This window comes from Cajanus cajan, chromosome 10 (assembly GCF_000230855.2).
Source record: "Cajanus cajan strain Asha chromosome 10, NIPB_CcT2T_4, whole genome shotgun sequence".
NCBI lineage: Eukaryota > Viridiplantae > Streptophyta > Magnoliopsida > Fabales > Fabaceae > Cajanus > Cajanus cajan.
In genome coordinates this window covers 24671200-24685457 of record NC_138526.1, presented here as the reverse complement: position 1 = coordinate 24685457, position 14258 = coordinate 24671200, and the positions used below count along the sequence as shown (strand labels likewise).

The window sequence follows — 14258 nt, the reverse complement described above, 5'->3', positions numbered from 1 at the left end:
GAACATGGAGGTTAAGCCAAAACGGTTACTAAAAAATCAATCGAGAAAACAAGGAACGTGGGAAGAGCGGTTAAAGGAAGTTGAGTCAAGACCACGTAGCAAAGATAGTGGATAGCGGTTGAGTCAAAAGCGTACATGTACAGAATCAACCGCCCTTAATTGCTCTATAAATACAAGGAGTACGGACCTTTACTGAGGTCGAAAAACTCATACTAGAATTGGACTCTGAAGCACTCTCTACCTACACACACACATGGCTTTCGTGCACAAGATCGTTTTTGGGTATGACTGACTCTCGGCCACTTTTTTCTTTTTTTTTAGGAGTAGAAGTAGAATAGTCTTCTTGTTCTTTGTTTAATTACGTAGTGTATTCATGTACTGGGATCAATATGTTCGCATGTGTAACGTAATTTGATCATTGTACGAAATGAACTATGATTTGCATTGCTAACATATATATTGTTCACTCTGTTCATATTATTATTTGCTTGCATGAGCATCGCTTGTTAGTAGTAATAGAAGAATATTTCGAAACAAGTAGTTGCTAAGACTTTTTCATCCTACTCTCCATTCTCGGTAACACGATAACGCGCAGTGAGACACCTAAATTGAAATACGTTCGTATGCTAGTCTAAATAAAAAGAACCCAGGATTTGATGGTTAATTCCACCGTAAACAATATATATATATATATTATTCGTTTATTCTCGAATAATTGATTTAGAGATTTGAGAAAGAAATTATTAAAAAAATTGATGGAACAAAATTGGTATTTACAGGTGTTAGTTGTTATATTGAAGAATGGTTATTTTATACTAGTTCCACGTGTGATATATAACGGTTTCACATTATGCGACGTAGTTAACTACTCTCAACTACTGTTATCCCCTTACAATTTCCCTTTTGACTCCTTGATACCTTCGTCGAATTATTTTTTTGACTTATAACATTCGATTAATTCAAATTTTTACCCAAACACGCGTGGCTTGGCGATTTTGCAGCAAGCAAGCTTTGTAGAAATTTAGTGTGGTGCTCACAGTTGAATAGAGTAGTGCACATACCTGTTTCAATGAATAATGATTTTTGATATATATATATATATAACAAAGACTATTGTTGGGTGATTTGAAGACTCAATAGAGCATATCTTCCCAGTTGAGTGTGTTTAACAATTATTTCCCATTATTTGGCGAATGCTAAAATTGTTAGAATAATCGTGTTCAAAATATTGATGTTTGGTAGATCATTATAGTTTTGTCATTTAAAAAAATTCTAAGTAAATTATAAGGAGAGAAAATGTTTATAAACTATTCTTAATTTTTAAACGATGTAAAATTTTTAAACATATTGAAACAAATTTTCTAATTGAGGTTAAAGGACAAAAGTGACTCAAACCTTTCTTTTCATGTCAATGTTTTGACCGTAACTATGTTGAATTAAAGAAAAAAATATTTATAAACTAGATTTAGCCTTTTAGTTAGAGATAATATCAGACTTTTAAAATGTATAAACAAAAGGAAAAACTATTATTTATGCCAATTGATGAGAATGATTGAGTTGTGGTTATATAATATTTTATGCATGTATCTTTATATTCTTTGATAGATAATGTTACGTTATAATTATTATATAATGATGTGGTAGGTTACCATTAAGGAGTGAGAAGGGTGTTACCCTAAAATCGATTCTATTAGAGATAGAATATCATATGATAAGAGTATCGTAAATTATTAGTAGTATAAATAAGCATAAGAGAAAAGAAGGGGCGAGTATAGATAAGAATAGTCCCGATAAATAGAAAGAATTGTGGCCTAAGTTAATAATAAGAGTAAACTACCACAACACCTTTAAAAATGAGAGAGGAACCGACCGTAAGTGTCATCACTTAATTGAAAGGTGCACATCTGACGTATAAATATTGATATTATTAAAAACCCATTGGATGGGACAAAAGATAGCCAAAAATCGGCAAGCACGAAACTGCAAAGCATAAGGGAGGAAATGGATGGAGCAGTGGCTGCGGAGTTGGTAAATGTAGAATGCATTAATGGCTCTGACACGAGGATTAACATAAAAAATACTGGGGAAAGTGGTGGGAATGGGCCTCCAACAAATGGTGGCCAGCGAGTCGAATCCAAAATTTATTGATCCCCATCAGGAACACCTCTCGCAGCCAGGCAACGGAGGACGCTGCAATAATTCAGCCTCAACGAAGATGGGCCTCACAGCCCTTGAACCAAACCATGGGCCACCAAATGGGCATGTTGCTTCACTCAACGTGGTTAGCCAAGGTGGTGCAAATTTTCCACAGCTAAGCCATATGGGGTAGCCATTCATAAGAGAAAACCTTATGGGTACTATGATACACTATGTAGGTGGAGGAAACAAGGTTGCACAGAAAGAATGGGGTAGCACCTCTACAATGGCAATGCGAAAGAAAGAAAAGGTAAAACCATTTACTTTCTAGCGTAGTAATACACTTTCTGACTCAAACATTGTCAATTGCAACGCTATTTTCTAGCTAAAAAGAGATACAACTGAAGCCCACAAACTATGGGAACTAGGGAAAATTCTGGGGTATCATGTGAAGGAGTGAAAGCAGAGGCAATTGAAAAGGTTAGGATGATGGAAGAATGTGACCAAAAAGAAAGGCAAAGACCAAATGGGGCATTAGGGTAGGGTCGAGTACAGTGTGATAAATGAGAATAATGTCCTATAACATAAGAGGATTGGGAGCAAAGATCAAATAGCGGTATATAAGAAAGTTGGTGTGTAGGGAGAAAGTTCAGGTACTGTGTCTACAAGAAACAAAGTTATCGGAAGTCAGCAAAAAATTATGTCAAACTTTGTGGGGAGATACCAATGTTGAATCAGTTGCAGTTCCTGCTATAAACTTAGCAGGAAGGTTAATGTGCTTGTGGAATAACGAATGCCTGGAGGTAACTAATACTTTTATGGGTCCTGGTTATTTAGGCTTGGAAGGAACTTGGAAGCAAGATGGGCAGCGCATAGTACTAGTGAATGTGTATGCTCCTTGTGGATTAACACAAAAATGAGAGCTATGAAGGCAATTGAGGCAGGAAAAAGCTCAAAGCACTATAGATAAATGGTGTGTTTTGGGTGACTTTAACAGCGTAAGGATAACCCAAGAAAGGCAAGGTGTTGTAGCTGGAGATCACGAGGTTGTGCACAGAGAGGAGTTCAACTCTTTCATCTTAGATATGGAGCTTGAAGACATACAAGTAGTGGGAAGGAAATTTACTTGGTATAGGCCTAATGGAATGGCTCGAAGCAAACTGGATAGGTTCCTCATCTCTAATAGTTGGGCAACAGCATGGCCAGGAAGTACACAATTCATCTTATCAAGGAATGTGTTGGATCATTGCCCTATCCTATTGAAGGTTGCTAATATGGAGTGGAGACCTAAACCGTTCAAATCATTGGATTGTTGGTTCCATGATAAACATTTCATGAAATTTGTTCAGAAGGCTTGGTTGGAGATACATGTACAAGGGACAGGGGCATTTGTTTTAAAAGAAAACTCAAAGGTCTGAAAGGGAAGCTGAAACAATGGCATAGGGATAACTTTGAAAACGTACAAAAGCAGTTGAGTCAGGTGGAGGCTTCCTTAGATGAGATAGATAAGAAAGTAGATGATAGAGAGTTGCAAGACGCACAAAGAATCGACAGAGTACTATTGCAAGAAATGTTTTGGACTCTAGCAAAGAGAAATGAATCCATCCTCAGACAACAATCAAGAGCCAAGTGGCTGGTGGAAGGAGATTGTAACTCAAAGTATTTCCACTCAATAGTGAATTGGAGGAGGAAACAAAATATGATCAGGGGGTTGAAAATTGCAGGTGTGTGGGTGGAGGAACCACAACAAGTTAAATAAGAAGTGAGGAATTACTTTAAAGACCGATTCTCGGAAGGAGGTTCGAGAAGACCAAAAATGGACGGGGTTGTTTTTAATCAAATAACAGAGGCGGATAATGATGATCTAATAAGAGTCTTTTAGGAGTCAGAGATAAAGAAAGCTATGTGGGAGTGTAATGGAAGTAAAAGTCCTGGTCCAGACAGATTCAACTTTAAGTTTATCAAACAATGTTGGGAGTCTTGAAGGAGGATATCATCAGATTTATTAATGAATTTCATATGTTTGGGAGACTTCCAAGAAGGTCAAACTCGTCCTTCATTGCACTTGTGCCAAAAAAAGTGGACCCCCAACAACTAAGTGATTACAGACCTATCTCTCTCATTGGATGCATGTATAAGATTCTAGCCAAATTGCTTGCAAAATGTCTAAAAAAGGTTCTCCCAAAAGTAATTGATCTAGCTCAGTCAGCCTTTATTGAAAATAGGAATCTTCTCCATGGGGTTGTCATAGCATATGACTTTGTGAGCTGGAAGTACTTGACATACATGATGAAGAGGCTTGGTTTTTGCAATAAGTGGATTAGTTGGATATTGGAGTGCCTCCACAAGCACCATGTCTATTTTAGTTAATGGAAGTCCTACAGAAGAGTTTATTCCACAGAAAGGTCTTAGGTAGGGTGACCCACTAGCGCCGTTCCTGTTCACTATCGTGGCTGAAGGCCTTACAGGGCTCACGAGGATGGCAACATCTAAAGCTAAATTTGCTGGGTATCAAGTTGGGGAGAAAAAAGTGGCAGTTAGCTTACTACAATATGCAGATGGCACAATTTTTATTGGAGAGGCAACTATGGAAAATGTAATTACAGTCAAGTGCCTCATGAGGAGTTTTGAATTGACATCAGGACTCAAAGTCAACTTTCACAAAAGTAGCATGGACATTTTAGGTGTGAACAACAATCTTACAGAAAGGTATGCAGACTTGTTAAATTGCAAATCACTCCACTTTCCATTCTCCTATTTGGGCCTTCCAATTGGGGCCTCAGCTAGGAGTTCAATTACATGGAAACCAGTCCTGAAGAAGATTCAAGACAAGCTGGTCAATTGGAAACATAGGTTCGTATCTATGGCCAGGAGAATCTGTTTGATTAACTCAGTATTATCAGTTGTCCCCCTCTATTACTTGTCATTCCTTAGGATGCCAACATTAGTACATAAAAATTTGATAGCTATTCAAAGGCGATTTCTTTGGGGCATGGACGAAGGGACAAAGAAAATCTGCTGGGTAAATTGGGAAAAAATCACGTCACCAAAAAGTCTAGGAGGGTTGGGGATAAAGGACTTGAAGTGTTTCAATGCCTCTCTGCTTGTAAAGTGGCAGTGGAACCTGTCCTGTCAAAAAGATATCTTGTGGAGTCGCGTCCTTGACTCAAAATATGGTGGCCATGGTAGGTTAGGTGGGGGACATCGAGGTCGACAACATAGATTATGGTCTGAGTGGTGGAAGGATCTATAGAAATGTTGTGGAAGTCATGAGCAGTCACAATGGTTTGATAAAATTAAGAGGTGGAGAATTGGGAATGGGGGTGAAATTAATTTCTGGGAGGATGTGTGGATAAGAGAAGAAAGCTTGATGCATAAGGTCCCATGAGTGTATGTAAACTCAAAGCAACAAAGTTATAAGTTGGTTGACATGGGTTGCTGGGAGGGAGAGGATTGGCACTAGCAATTCCAATGGAGAAGGAACTGGCTAGGGAGAGATCAAGAGCAATGGACATACTTTCAACATGCAATCTCCATAGTGGCCTTGCAAAAACATGCCAAGGACAACTGGGTGTGGCCTATTGAAAGTCAGGACGCTTCTCGGTCAGCTCTACCTATAAGGCATTACATGATCTCAAGTACAAAGGTTAGGTGGATGACTTATTGGCTCACATCTGGCATTTGAAAATCCCACCTAAAACTGTGCTCTTCCAATGGAGATTGCTGCATAATGCTCTTCCTTTAGTTGAAAACCTTCTAAGGAGAGGCATTGTCTTGCCTCCTCCAAACTCAATGTGTGTGATGTGCAGTGAGCATCCTGATACATTATTGCATCTCATCTTCAACTGCCCAATTGCTGACCAGTTGTGGAAGTATTATCTCTCTTGGACCTCTATCAGCATTGTTCTACCTCAAACAGTGAGGCAACACTATTGTCAGTACCCCCAGTTATGCTTTCGTCGTCGCGAAATGAAGGGATGGGACATTGTTAGGAGTGTCATTGTATGGTGTATTTGGAATGGGAGAAATAACAAGATTTTCAGAAGAAGAGCGAATGCACTAGAAGAATTGAAAGCCAACTTACACCTTACTCTGTGGTTGTGGCTAAAGCTTAATGACCTCATGGACTTTACCTTTGATCAATGGATAGCGCGTCCATCTCAATGCTTGCAAAATGGTTGGAGAAGTCCAATGTGTGATTAATTGAGGTGGTTGGGCGAGTCTACTAGGCCACACGTGTTCTCTCTTGGGCTTAACTACAACCACAATCTCTATTATCTGGAGCTTATTAAATTTGTATTGCTACCCAGCCTCACCCATACATTTTTTTCTTACTCTGTATTTTTGGGTTTGTGGCACCAATAGTACCACATATTCAATATATTTTTGGCTGTTAAAAAAAAATAAAAATTAAAGACCCAATTAATGAAATAGATTATACACCCTAAGTCATAGATATAGTTAGTTGTATTTAGTATTGGAAATCTCTTTTTCTTTTTTCATTTTTTTTCTTCTTCCCGTCGCATGTCTATTTCCCTTTTTCTTGTTAGGTCTCTCTCGTGTATGTTTCCCGTTAATTTCTCGAGTTATATATATTATTCGAGTAAAAAATATAAAATAGTTGTATTAATTATTAGTTTTACAATAATCTCATATTATTTGATATATAAATTCAATAATATGAATTGTAAAATTCATTAATATTATGAAAATCAATAAATAAATAAATAAGAATAAAATATTTACAAAATTATTATGTAAAAATTAATGAATCAAAGAAACCAATACAAGAGTGACAAGTCTCCCCAGAAATGGCACCGTGACTGCGTAGTTTTGGAATCCTTAGGCCTCATGATCATGAACTACAAGCGTGAGGGATAATAGTTGACGGGAAAATAAGAAACCACCAATGGAGCACCCTTTGATTTTGTTGGTTTCTCCGAAGAGGTAGATTTCAAATTCAATTGAGATGAATCAGAAACTTTTGCTAATGGGGATGAGGAAGAGGTAACAAAGCAATTGAACAAGAATGACATCATTGCCATCATATAATTGCTACGTCTTTAATTTGATACCTTCTCTTTTTTGAGCCAAAAATGACAATGAATAGTTTAGCCTTATGTTCGATGAAATTGAAGTGGAGATTCTGTTTGAGTGGATGAAGAATTTTAGGGTTAGCTTAAATATTTATAGCGTAATTTGATGGGACCAAGGAAGTTGCCACGTTAGAGATCCATTTTCTTCGGGTGCAAGGAGAGCATCATGGGACCACATAACTCTTTGAAAATTCATATATATCATGGGAATTTTGTGCATGCTTAATTGCTTTGGACCTTGACCTCATATTTCACGTGGTCAAATATGGTTTCACTAATTACGACGTTGTTTCCTAACATTGCTTTCTTAATCGAGATCATTGGTGCGTCGAACCTGCCACGAATACGATCGATGAATGAATAAATCAAAGTCTCTTTTGCATTCGCTGCTATGGGTCATTTTTTTCTCCTCAAAAATTGAGGGGTTTCACATTCTCCTATATATTTTCCTATATAAATTTATAAAAAATCTATAAAAAAAAGCTAATTTAATTATAAAATAAATAATTTAAATTGTATTTATAAAATAATAAATAACACAAATTATAGAGATTAAAATTATAAAATTTCAATAATACTATAAAACATTAAAAAAGAAAATAATTAATAAATAATAGAAATAAAAATTATTAAAATTACAATATAAAAATTAAAAAATTTAAGGTAAAAAGAAAAAAATATACTTAAAAAATAATTAAAATTAAACTATTTAAATATGTAATAATATTATTACAAAAAAATTAGAACATATAAAATAAAGATAAAATAATTAAATAATTTTTAAAAAAATGAAAGAATAAAATATCATAAATATTATATAAATAAATCCTAAAGCCTAAAAATTCAAAAAAGAAAATAATTAATACATAATAGAAATAGAAAATTATTAAAATTATAATACAAAAATTCAAAAATTTAAGATGAAAAGGAAAAAGTATACTTAAAAAATTATTAACATTAAACTATTTAAATATATAATAATATTATTATAATAAAATTAGAATATATAAAATAAAAATAAAATAATTAAATAATTTTAAAAATAAAAAGAATAAATATAATAAATATTATATAAATAAATTATTAAAAATATAAAATATAAAATAAAATTATAATTATAATTATACCAGTACCCTCTCAAATAATAAGGCTAGAATTTTTCTTTTGTGTTTTGTGATAATCAAGTAAAAGATGAAAAGAAAACCAAACTTTAACACAGAAGGTGTCAAGACTCAAGGTTATATTGGCTAAAAATGTACACATGACACCACAACAATACAAAGAGACACGTAATCCTCGATAGAAATTCCACGTTATTGTTGCGCACCTTGTGCTGAATATATTGTAGTGTAAAATCAAATTTAAAATGAAATTCCTTTTGACTTTCAATAAAAAAATATAGAAAATTATTAATTTTAGACTCAATTTGTTGGAATTTTATATTACAATAATTATTTTGAACTAATTTTGTAAAACAATTATATTATATTAACTAATATTAATTTGTTGGTATGTGAACTTTTGGCTTCCACATAAAAAAATATGGAAATAAGGATTAAAGAAATTTTCTACACAATTATCACAGAAAAAAAAATTATTTTCACTTATTTAGAAGTTAGCAATGTTTTTAAGAATATTTTAGGTTCGGAAAATGATTTTATTATTTTCAATGAGAAACTTTTATAGCTTGAGGTGGAATTTTATCACTAGGGTATATCTCTTGCTCAAAATGCATCTTTATCGATCCAATGATGTCTCTTAATCGCATGAATAATTCAATTCATGTAACAAAGACATACATCCAAAAAGGCAAACATAGCAAACTTCCGAGACTATGAGGACAAAGGTCAAAAGCAGCCACTAAAGACTCAATGAATTTTCAAATTAATAAAGACCTATGTATATGTGGTCCCATATACGTTTTCTCCGTGCTCCCTAAGAAAATGGACTAACATGGTACCTTCCTTTGTCTTATCATATCATATGCTATAAATATTTAAGGTTTTCTCAGTTATATCATTCACACAGCAACACAATTCATTTGAGCTTTGCACTTGCTGCCTTAGAAAGAGAAACTACACCAATAATGGCTTTGATGTCAGTTTTCTTGAATTGCTTTACTCCATCTACATCGGGTCAAGTCTCTGATCATGCTGAAGGATCATCTCAATTGAAATCTCCTTCTTCAGAGAAACCAAAGAACAAACCAAAATCAAAGGAAGCTCCAATTGTTGTTTCTTATTTCCCTGTCAACCATTATCCCTCACGCTTGTAGTGGCATCATATCAGTGGCAATGCTATATATGCTTCTTGGTGGTGCCCTTTCACACCCTTTTCAAGGTCCTTGGTTCACACAGTTGAAATTTGATGTATTATAATTTGTAAAGAGAGGAAATAGTTTCACACCTTATTATTTCATTTATTAATGTCTTAGACTTGTCTTTTTTAAGAGAATTTTATCATTTATATATTGTTTATTCTTCATTGGATATAAAGAGTGTTATTTCGTCGATGATGTAAACAAATAATTCAATTCTTATCATTAATATCCTTTGTTATTCAATTAATTTGGCATATGATATTTAATGGGTGGATTCGTATGCTGCTGAGTTTTAGCATGGTACTGGTACATGTACAAAGTAGTGGTACATGATGATCCTGAGATGAACTGTAGAATAAGCATGCAGCACATTTTAAGTTTGATTATTAATTTTTTCGTGCGAGAAAATAATGGTTCGATAAGACTTAGTCCATTATATATTATTATTTAGTCAATACCAGAGAGGGAATGAGATTATATTGAGTATTGTTATACTAATGCTGCTTTGTATTTATATTCAGATTTGATCATTATAGAATATATACCTAATAAAAACTTTGCTACTGGTCCACGGACGGGAAAATTCATCTAAAAAGAGAAGCCTAGACTTAAGCTCCAAAAGTATTGGACAAAATAATTTATTGACTTCTATATAAAAAAAGAATGCTAAATTTACAATAATTATTTGTACACTATTTTTTATGTCTATCTTTTTATTATTAATAAATATTTATCATCAAATAAATAAATAAATTGATGAAAAGAGATAAATACACAAGTAATATTAAAAAAAAACTATGCTTGCAACATTACTATTCGGCTTTAAGTTTGGGCCTAAAGTACAAACCTATAGTCATTGTCTATTTTTTGGGAAGTTTATAGTCTAAATACACGAGTGATGACACATTAAAATTTTTCCTGAAGGTAGTCTCAATTTTTATAAGTAGAGATGCATCATGCTAAAACTTGTCTTAGAACAAATCAAAGTCTCGATCCATGTTCAATTTAATTTAGCTCACGGATCAACCAATTTCGACAAGATAAATGATGTTTATATAATAATTGCTACACCAATCTTACAATAAAGAAAGAGAAAGCGAGAAAAAACTTTGAGATGTAATTAGTAATATGATAGAGAAATATAAAAAGAAAAAAAGTATTATATGAATTTTAATATAAGTTGTTATATATAAATAACACAACTCTTATTACAAAACAATGAAAGAACCTAATACAAGAATTTAATTTGTTTACATTATCAATGAAATATTATCCCTTAAATATGTTGTAATTAATTATCTAATAATTTTTTTTTCTTCTCAACTATATGTTTTTTTCATGCATAATACTCAAATTTAAGATTTTATTTAAGTCGATTGAGTCCAGTTTTAACTTATTGATATTATTTAATAAATTTAGCAAATTATAAATTATTAAAATCTTGGAATGTTTAGAATAAAATAAATACAATATATGTAAACTGAGCACCCTGAAAAAGGGTAAAAAAAGTCAACACAAAAGGCATCGTGTGTGCACTGTCCAACCTATATTTTGGCCTTTTGGCCATAATAAATAAAAAATAAAAAATTATTAAAATAAATTAATTAAAAAACATTTTATTAAAATAAATTATTTTGGACACATAAAGACTCCATACAGTGAAGAAAATGTCGCACTATATAATGCGTTCAATACATAAACCCTAACAACGTGAAAGCGTCAAATCGTTTGACGTTTTACGTAAAAAAATTTCATATGATTTTTTTTTTTTGGTTCGTTCCTGGAGTATCCACCGCCGGTAGCAGTGACTAATCTCCTCGCTATGTTGGAGGCACCTCAAAGGGTGGGATAGTTAGCCCCAAGATTTAACGCGGCTGCATACGTTACGATGTTTGATGTTTTTTTTATGATTTTGAAGCAGATAAAAAAGGATAATAAAATAAAAAACCGCTCTTAACCTTCACTCTCTCTTTGCTACTGTACCATGGCTGATCCTGTGACCTCGATATTTATTTCGTTCAGCGTTTGTGTCTATATTATTATTGTTGTTAAATGTTGAATTGAATCTTTAATTTTTAGTGAATTGTGTGTTTGATGCGACAGATTTGCAGGGAGTTTTGCTGCGTGGAACTCGAGTGGCAAAGCTGAAAGTAAGGTTAGAAAGCATTTATGATAGAAAATTTAATTTCATTAATTAAAATTTATATATCATGAGAGCATTTGGTGCGATCTTTTTTGTTTGAAGGCACATGCTATTCACGGTTAGGGATTCAGTGTGTACTGCAAAGGTTAGGAGCGGTTCTTGATTTTATAATCATAAAGAAAACGTCAAATATCATAATGTTTTTCGTTTTAAAAATTTATACCCAGAACGTCAAATAATTTGACGCTTTCACCTTGTTTGTGTTTATGTATTGAACGCATCATATAATGTGACATTTTTTTCATTCTATGTAATTTTATGTGTTTATGCTGAAGAGTGAATGATAATGGTTGAAAGGGAAATAATTAACAACCAGTGGAGCTCCCTTTGATTTTGGTTTCTCTGAAAAAGGAAACTTCGGATTAGACCCTTCAGCATAATCAGACTTGACATGATGAAGATGCAGTGAAGCAATTTAAGAAGACTGACATCAAATTCAAAGCCATGTTATGGTAAGTGTTCTAAATTTTCTTGGTGGGTTTCAGCTATAAAGTATGTTTAGGTATTGTAGAAGTTCTTCTTTTAAGGAATTGAAGCAAGCCAAGTGACAATTCTGTTTATGTGTGTGTTGAGACTACTCGAAAGTCAGGGAAATTGAAAGACGTGCTTATGAAGCTAATCGAAAGATGGAGGAGGATGAACACCTATCTGGAACGTATTAGGAGTTTTATGTATTCGTGCTAGAAATATAGTCGAAAACATTTTGAAGCATATATAAAACTTCTCGAAAAATATTGAGATCAACTCCTGCCAATAACAGCGAATTCGAGATCGAAGACAATTATTTCGAGTTGAACAATGTTCGAGATTTGGTGAAGTTGTGTAGGTGTTTATGATCATACAATGACAGTTAACATCCAAGTCGAGAAGTTAGTATACGCGAAGAACGATTATGAGAAGTTTCACTTTAGAAGCCACATAATGAGCATAATGGGTAGCAGTTATCTCATAGTGGCCTACGTGCACGAACGTTTGAGTGAGTTAACCGTCATTGATTCACTCTATAAAATCAAGAAGCCTGCATGGTCACAAGGTCGGAAAACTTCATACTAAAACTACACTCTGAAGCACTCTCTGCCTGCGCTATGGCTTTCGTGCGTGGAATCGTGTTTGGGTATGGTTGCTTCTTGACCATTCTTCTTTTTTCTTTTCTAGATTAGGATTAGTTTAGTTTAGTGTTCCTTATAATCACTTCATTTTCATTCACGTACATTTCTGATGATGTTGTAATGCTTGAAAAGTATGAACCATGATTTGTCTAGGAATTATATCTGTTGTTCATTCTGTTTATTTAAGCATCTACGTGCATGAACACTGTTTCTTAATAATCGTTGATGAATATCTGGAAAGCGGAAACTATTAAATTGTCTTCTAATATCTGGAAAGTAGAGATTATTAAATTGTCTTCTTACACTCTCGGACCTTAAATTACATACCTAAATTGAAACCGTTGTAGTGCTAGTTCGAGTAAAAAGGATCCATAAAACGAAATCCACCGTAAACAAATTGGCACGCCCAGTGGGACACGTTTAAATCAAACGTAACTGGACTAGTTTTGGGTATGTGTGTTGCATGAGACTTAGGAGTGGAAGAACAATGTCTACATCTAATAGAGAAACAGGCACGAACAATAATAATCACGTAGATGTAGAACAAGCAAATTCTAATCTTGATAATGTGACTAACGTGACCAAGGGGGCAACGTCCTCATCCCTTGTGTTACTCGAAAACACAGCTAGGCAAACAAATGTTACTCAGGAACTAGCGAATGTCACTAAGGAATATCCCTGGGGTATGCCACAGAATTGGTGAAATACCCAACCTGTGCATGTTGAAATGCCAATACCGTTAATAGGACCGAATTCACAAATGCATGTATCCCCACAGGGATATAATCCTGGGCCGAATGGCATGGGTTTTGTTATGCATGACCCATATCAACATGTAGGGACAAGTCAGGAGGGTTCTCTGATTAGACAAGGAAGTTATGTACCTACGGGTATTAGTAACCAAGCCATGATGGCTCTTCGACAACAAATGGACCATAGTAATCATGACATGGTTAATTTGTTGTCAACGCAAATGCATAATATTATGACTCCTTTGTATGAATTGATAAATAAAATAGGAGACAAATTAGGTGATGGGACACCTTCGAGAGGCATGAGTGTGAATCTGAATGAAATGGAGAATCCTGGAGGGAATGAGAATTTTCGTCAGAACGTAGTTCGACCTAATAGGAATCCACAGGACAACTTAGATCAAATGGTAGAAAGAATACTGAATAGACACGGATTCGATGTAGGTCGAAATGAGCGTCCTTATTTTGTGTCAGCCTTCCCAGATTATATAACTCAAGTAGAACTACCTCGAGGAATAAAAGTACCAAAGTTTTCAAAATTTGCGGGAGAGTTAACTGAGTCAACAGTCGAACACATAGCTAGGTATGGAGTCGAATGTGGGGATTTGGCAAATAATGAGTATTTAAAAATGAAATATTTTC

At 34.1% G+C, this 14258-nt stretch overlaps 2 protein-coding genes and 1 long non-coding RNA gene across 3 annotated transcripts; all 3 read left to right on the top strand.

Annotated features, from left to right (window-relative positions):
* The first annotated feature begins 2553 nt into the window (after positions 1-2553).
* Positions 2554-3895, top strand: LOC145952388 (uncharacterized). The gene is made up of 4 exons (XM_083064743.1): positions 2554-2675; positions 2777-3025; positions 3134-3345; positions 3486-3895. The coding sequence occupies exons 1-4, from the start codon at positions 2554-2556 to the stop codon at positions 3893-3895; spliced, it is 993 nt and encodes a 330-aa protein (XP_082920869.1).
* Positions 3896-4615: 720 nt separating this feature from the next.
* LOC145952387 (uncharacterized) lies at positions 4616-6339 on the top strand. The gene is made up of 2 exons (XM_083064742.1): positions 4616-5158; positions 5788-6339. Exons 1-2 carry the CDS (start codon positions 4616-4618, stop codon positions 6337-6339), a joined length of 1095 nt encoding a protein of 364 aa, XP_082920868.1.
* Positions 6340-9502: 3163 nt separating this feature from the next.
* Positions 9503-13054, top strand: LOC145952854 (uncharacterized). The gene is made up of 4 exons (XR_014430340.1): positions 9503-11395; positions 11656-11707; positions 12053-12207; positions 12329-13054. It is a non-coding gene; the product is annotated as an uncharacterized LOC145952854 (long non-coding RNA).
* Positions 13055-14258: the final 1204 nt, after the last annotated feature.

Excerpts from the sequence above, each read along its gene's own strand:
- LOC145952388 (XM_083064743.1), top strand. The coding sequence starts at position 2,554 with ATGGGAACTAGGGAAAATTCTGGGGTATCATGTGAAGGAGTGAAAGCA. Across the intron at positions 3,026-3,133 it reads CGCATAGTACTAGTGAATGT|CGTAAGGATAACCCAAGAAA; the intron begins GTATGCTCCTTG and ends TGACTTTAACAG. Across the intron at positions 3,346-3,485 it reads GGCAACAGCATGGCCAGGAA|AAGGCTTGGTTGGAGATACA; the intron begins GTACACAATTCA and ends AAATTTGTTCAG.
- LOC145952387 (XM_083064742.1), top strand. The coding sequence starts at position 4,616 with ATGGCAACATCTAAAGCTAAATTTGCTGGGTATCAAGTTGGGGAGAAA. Across the intron at positions 5,159-5,787 it reads GGACAAAGAAAATCTGCTGG|GTGGATGACTTATTGGCTCA; the intron begins GTAAATTGGGAA and ends TACAAAGGTTAG.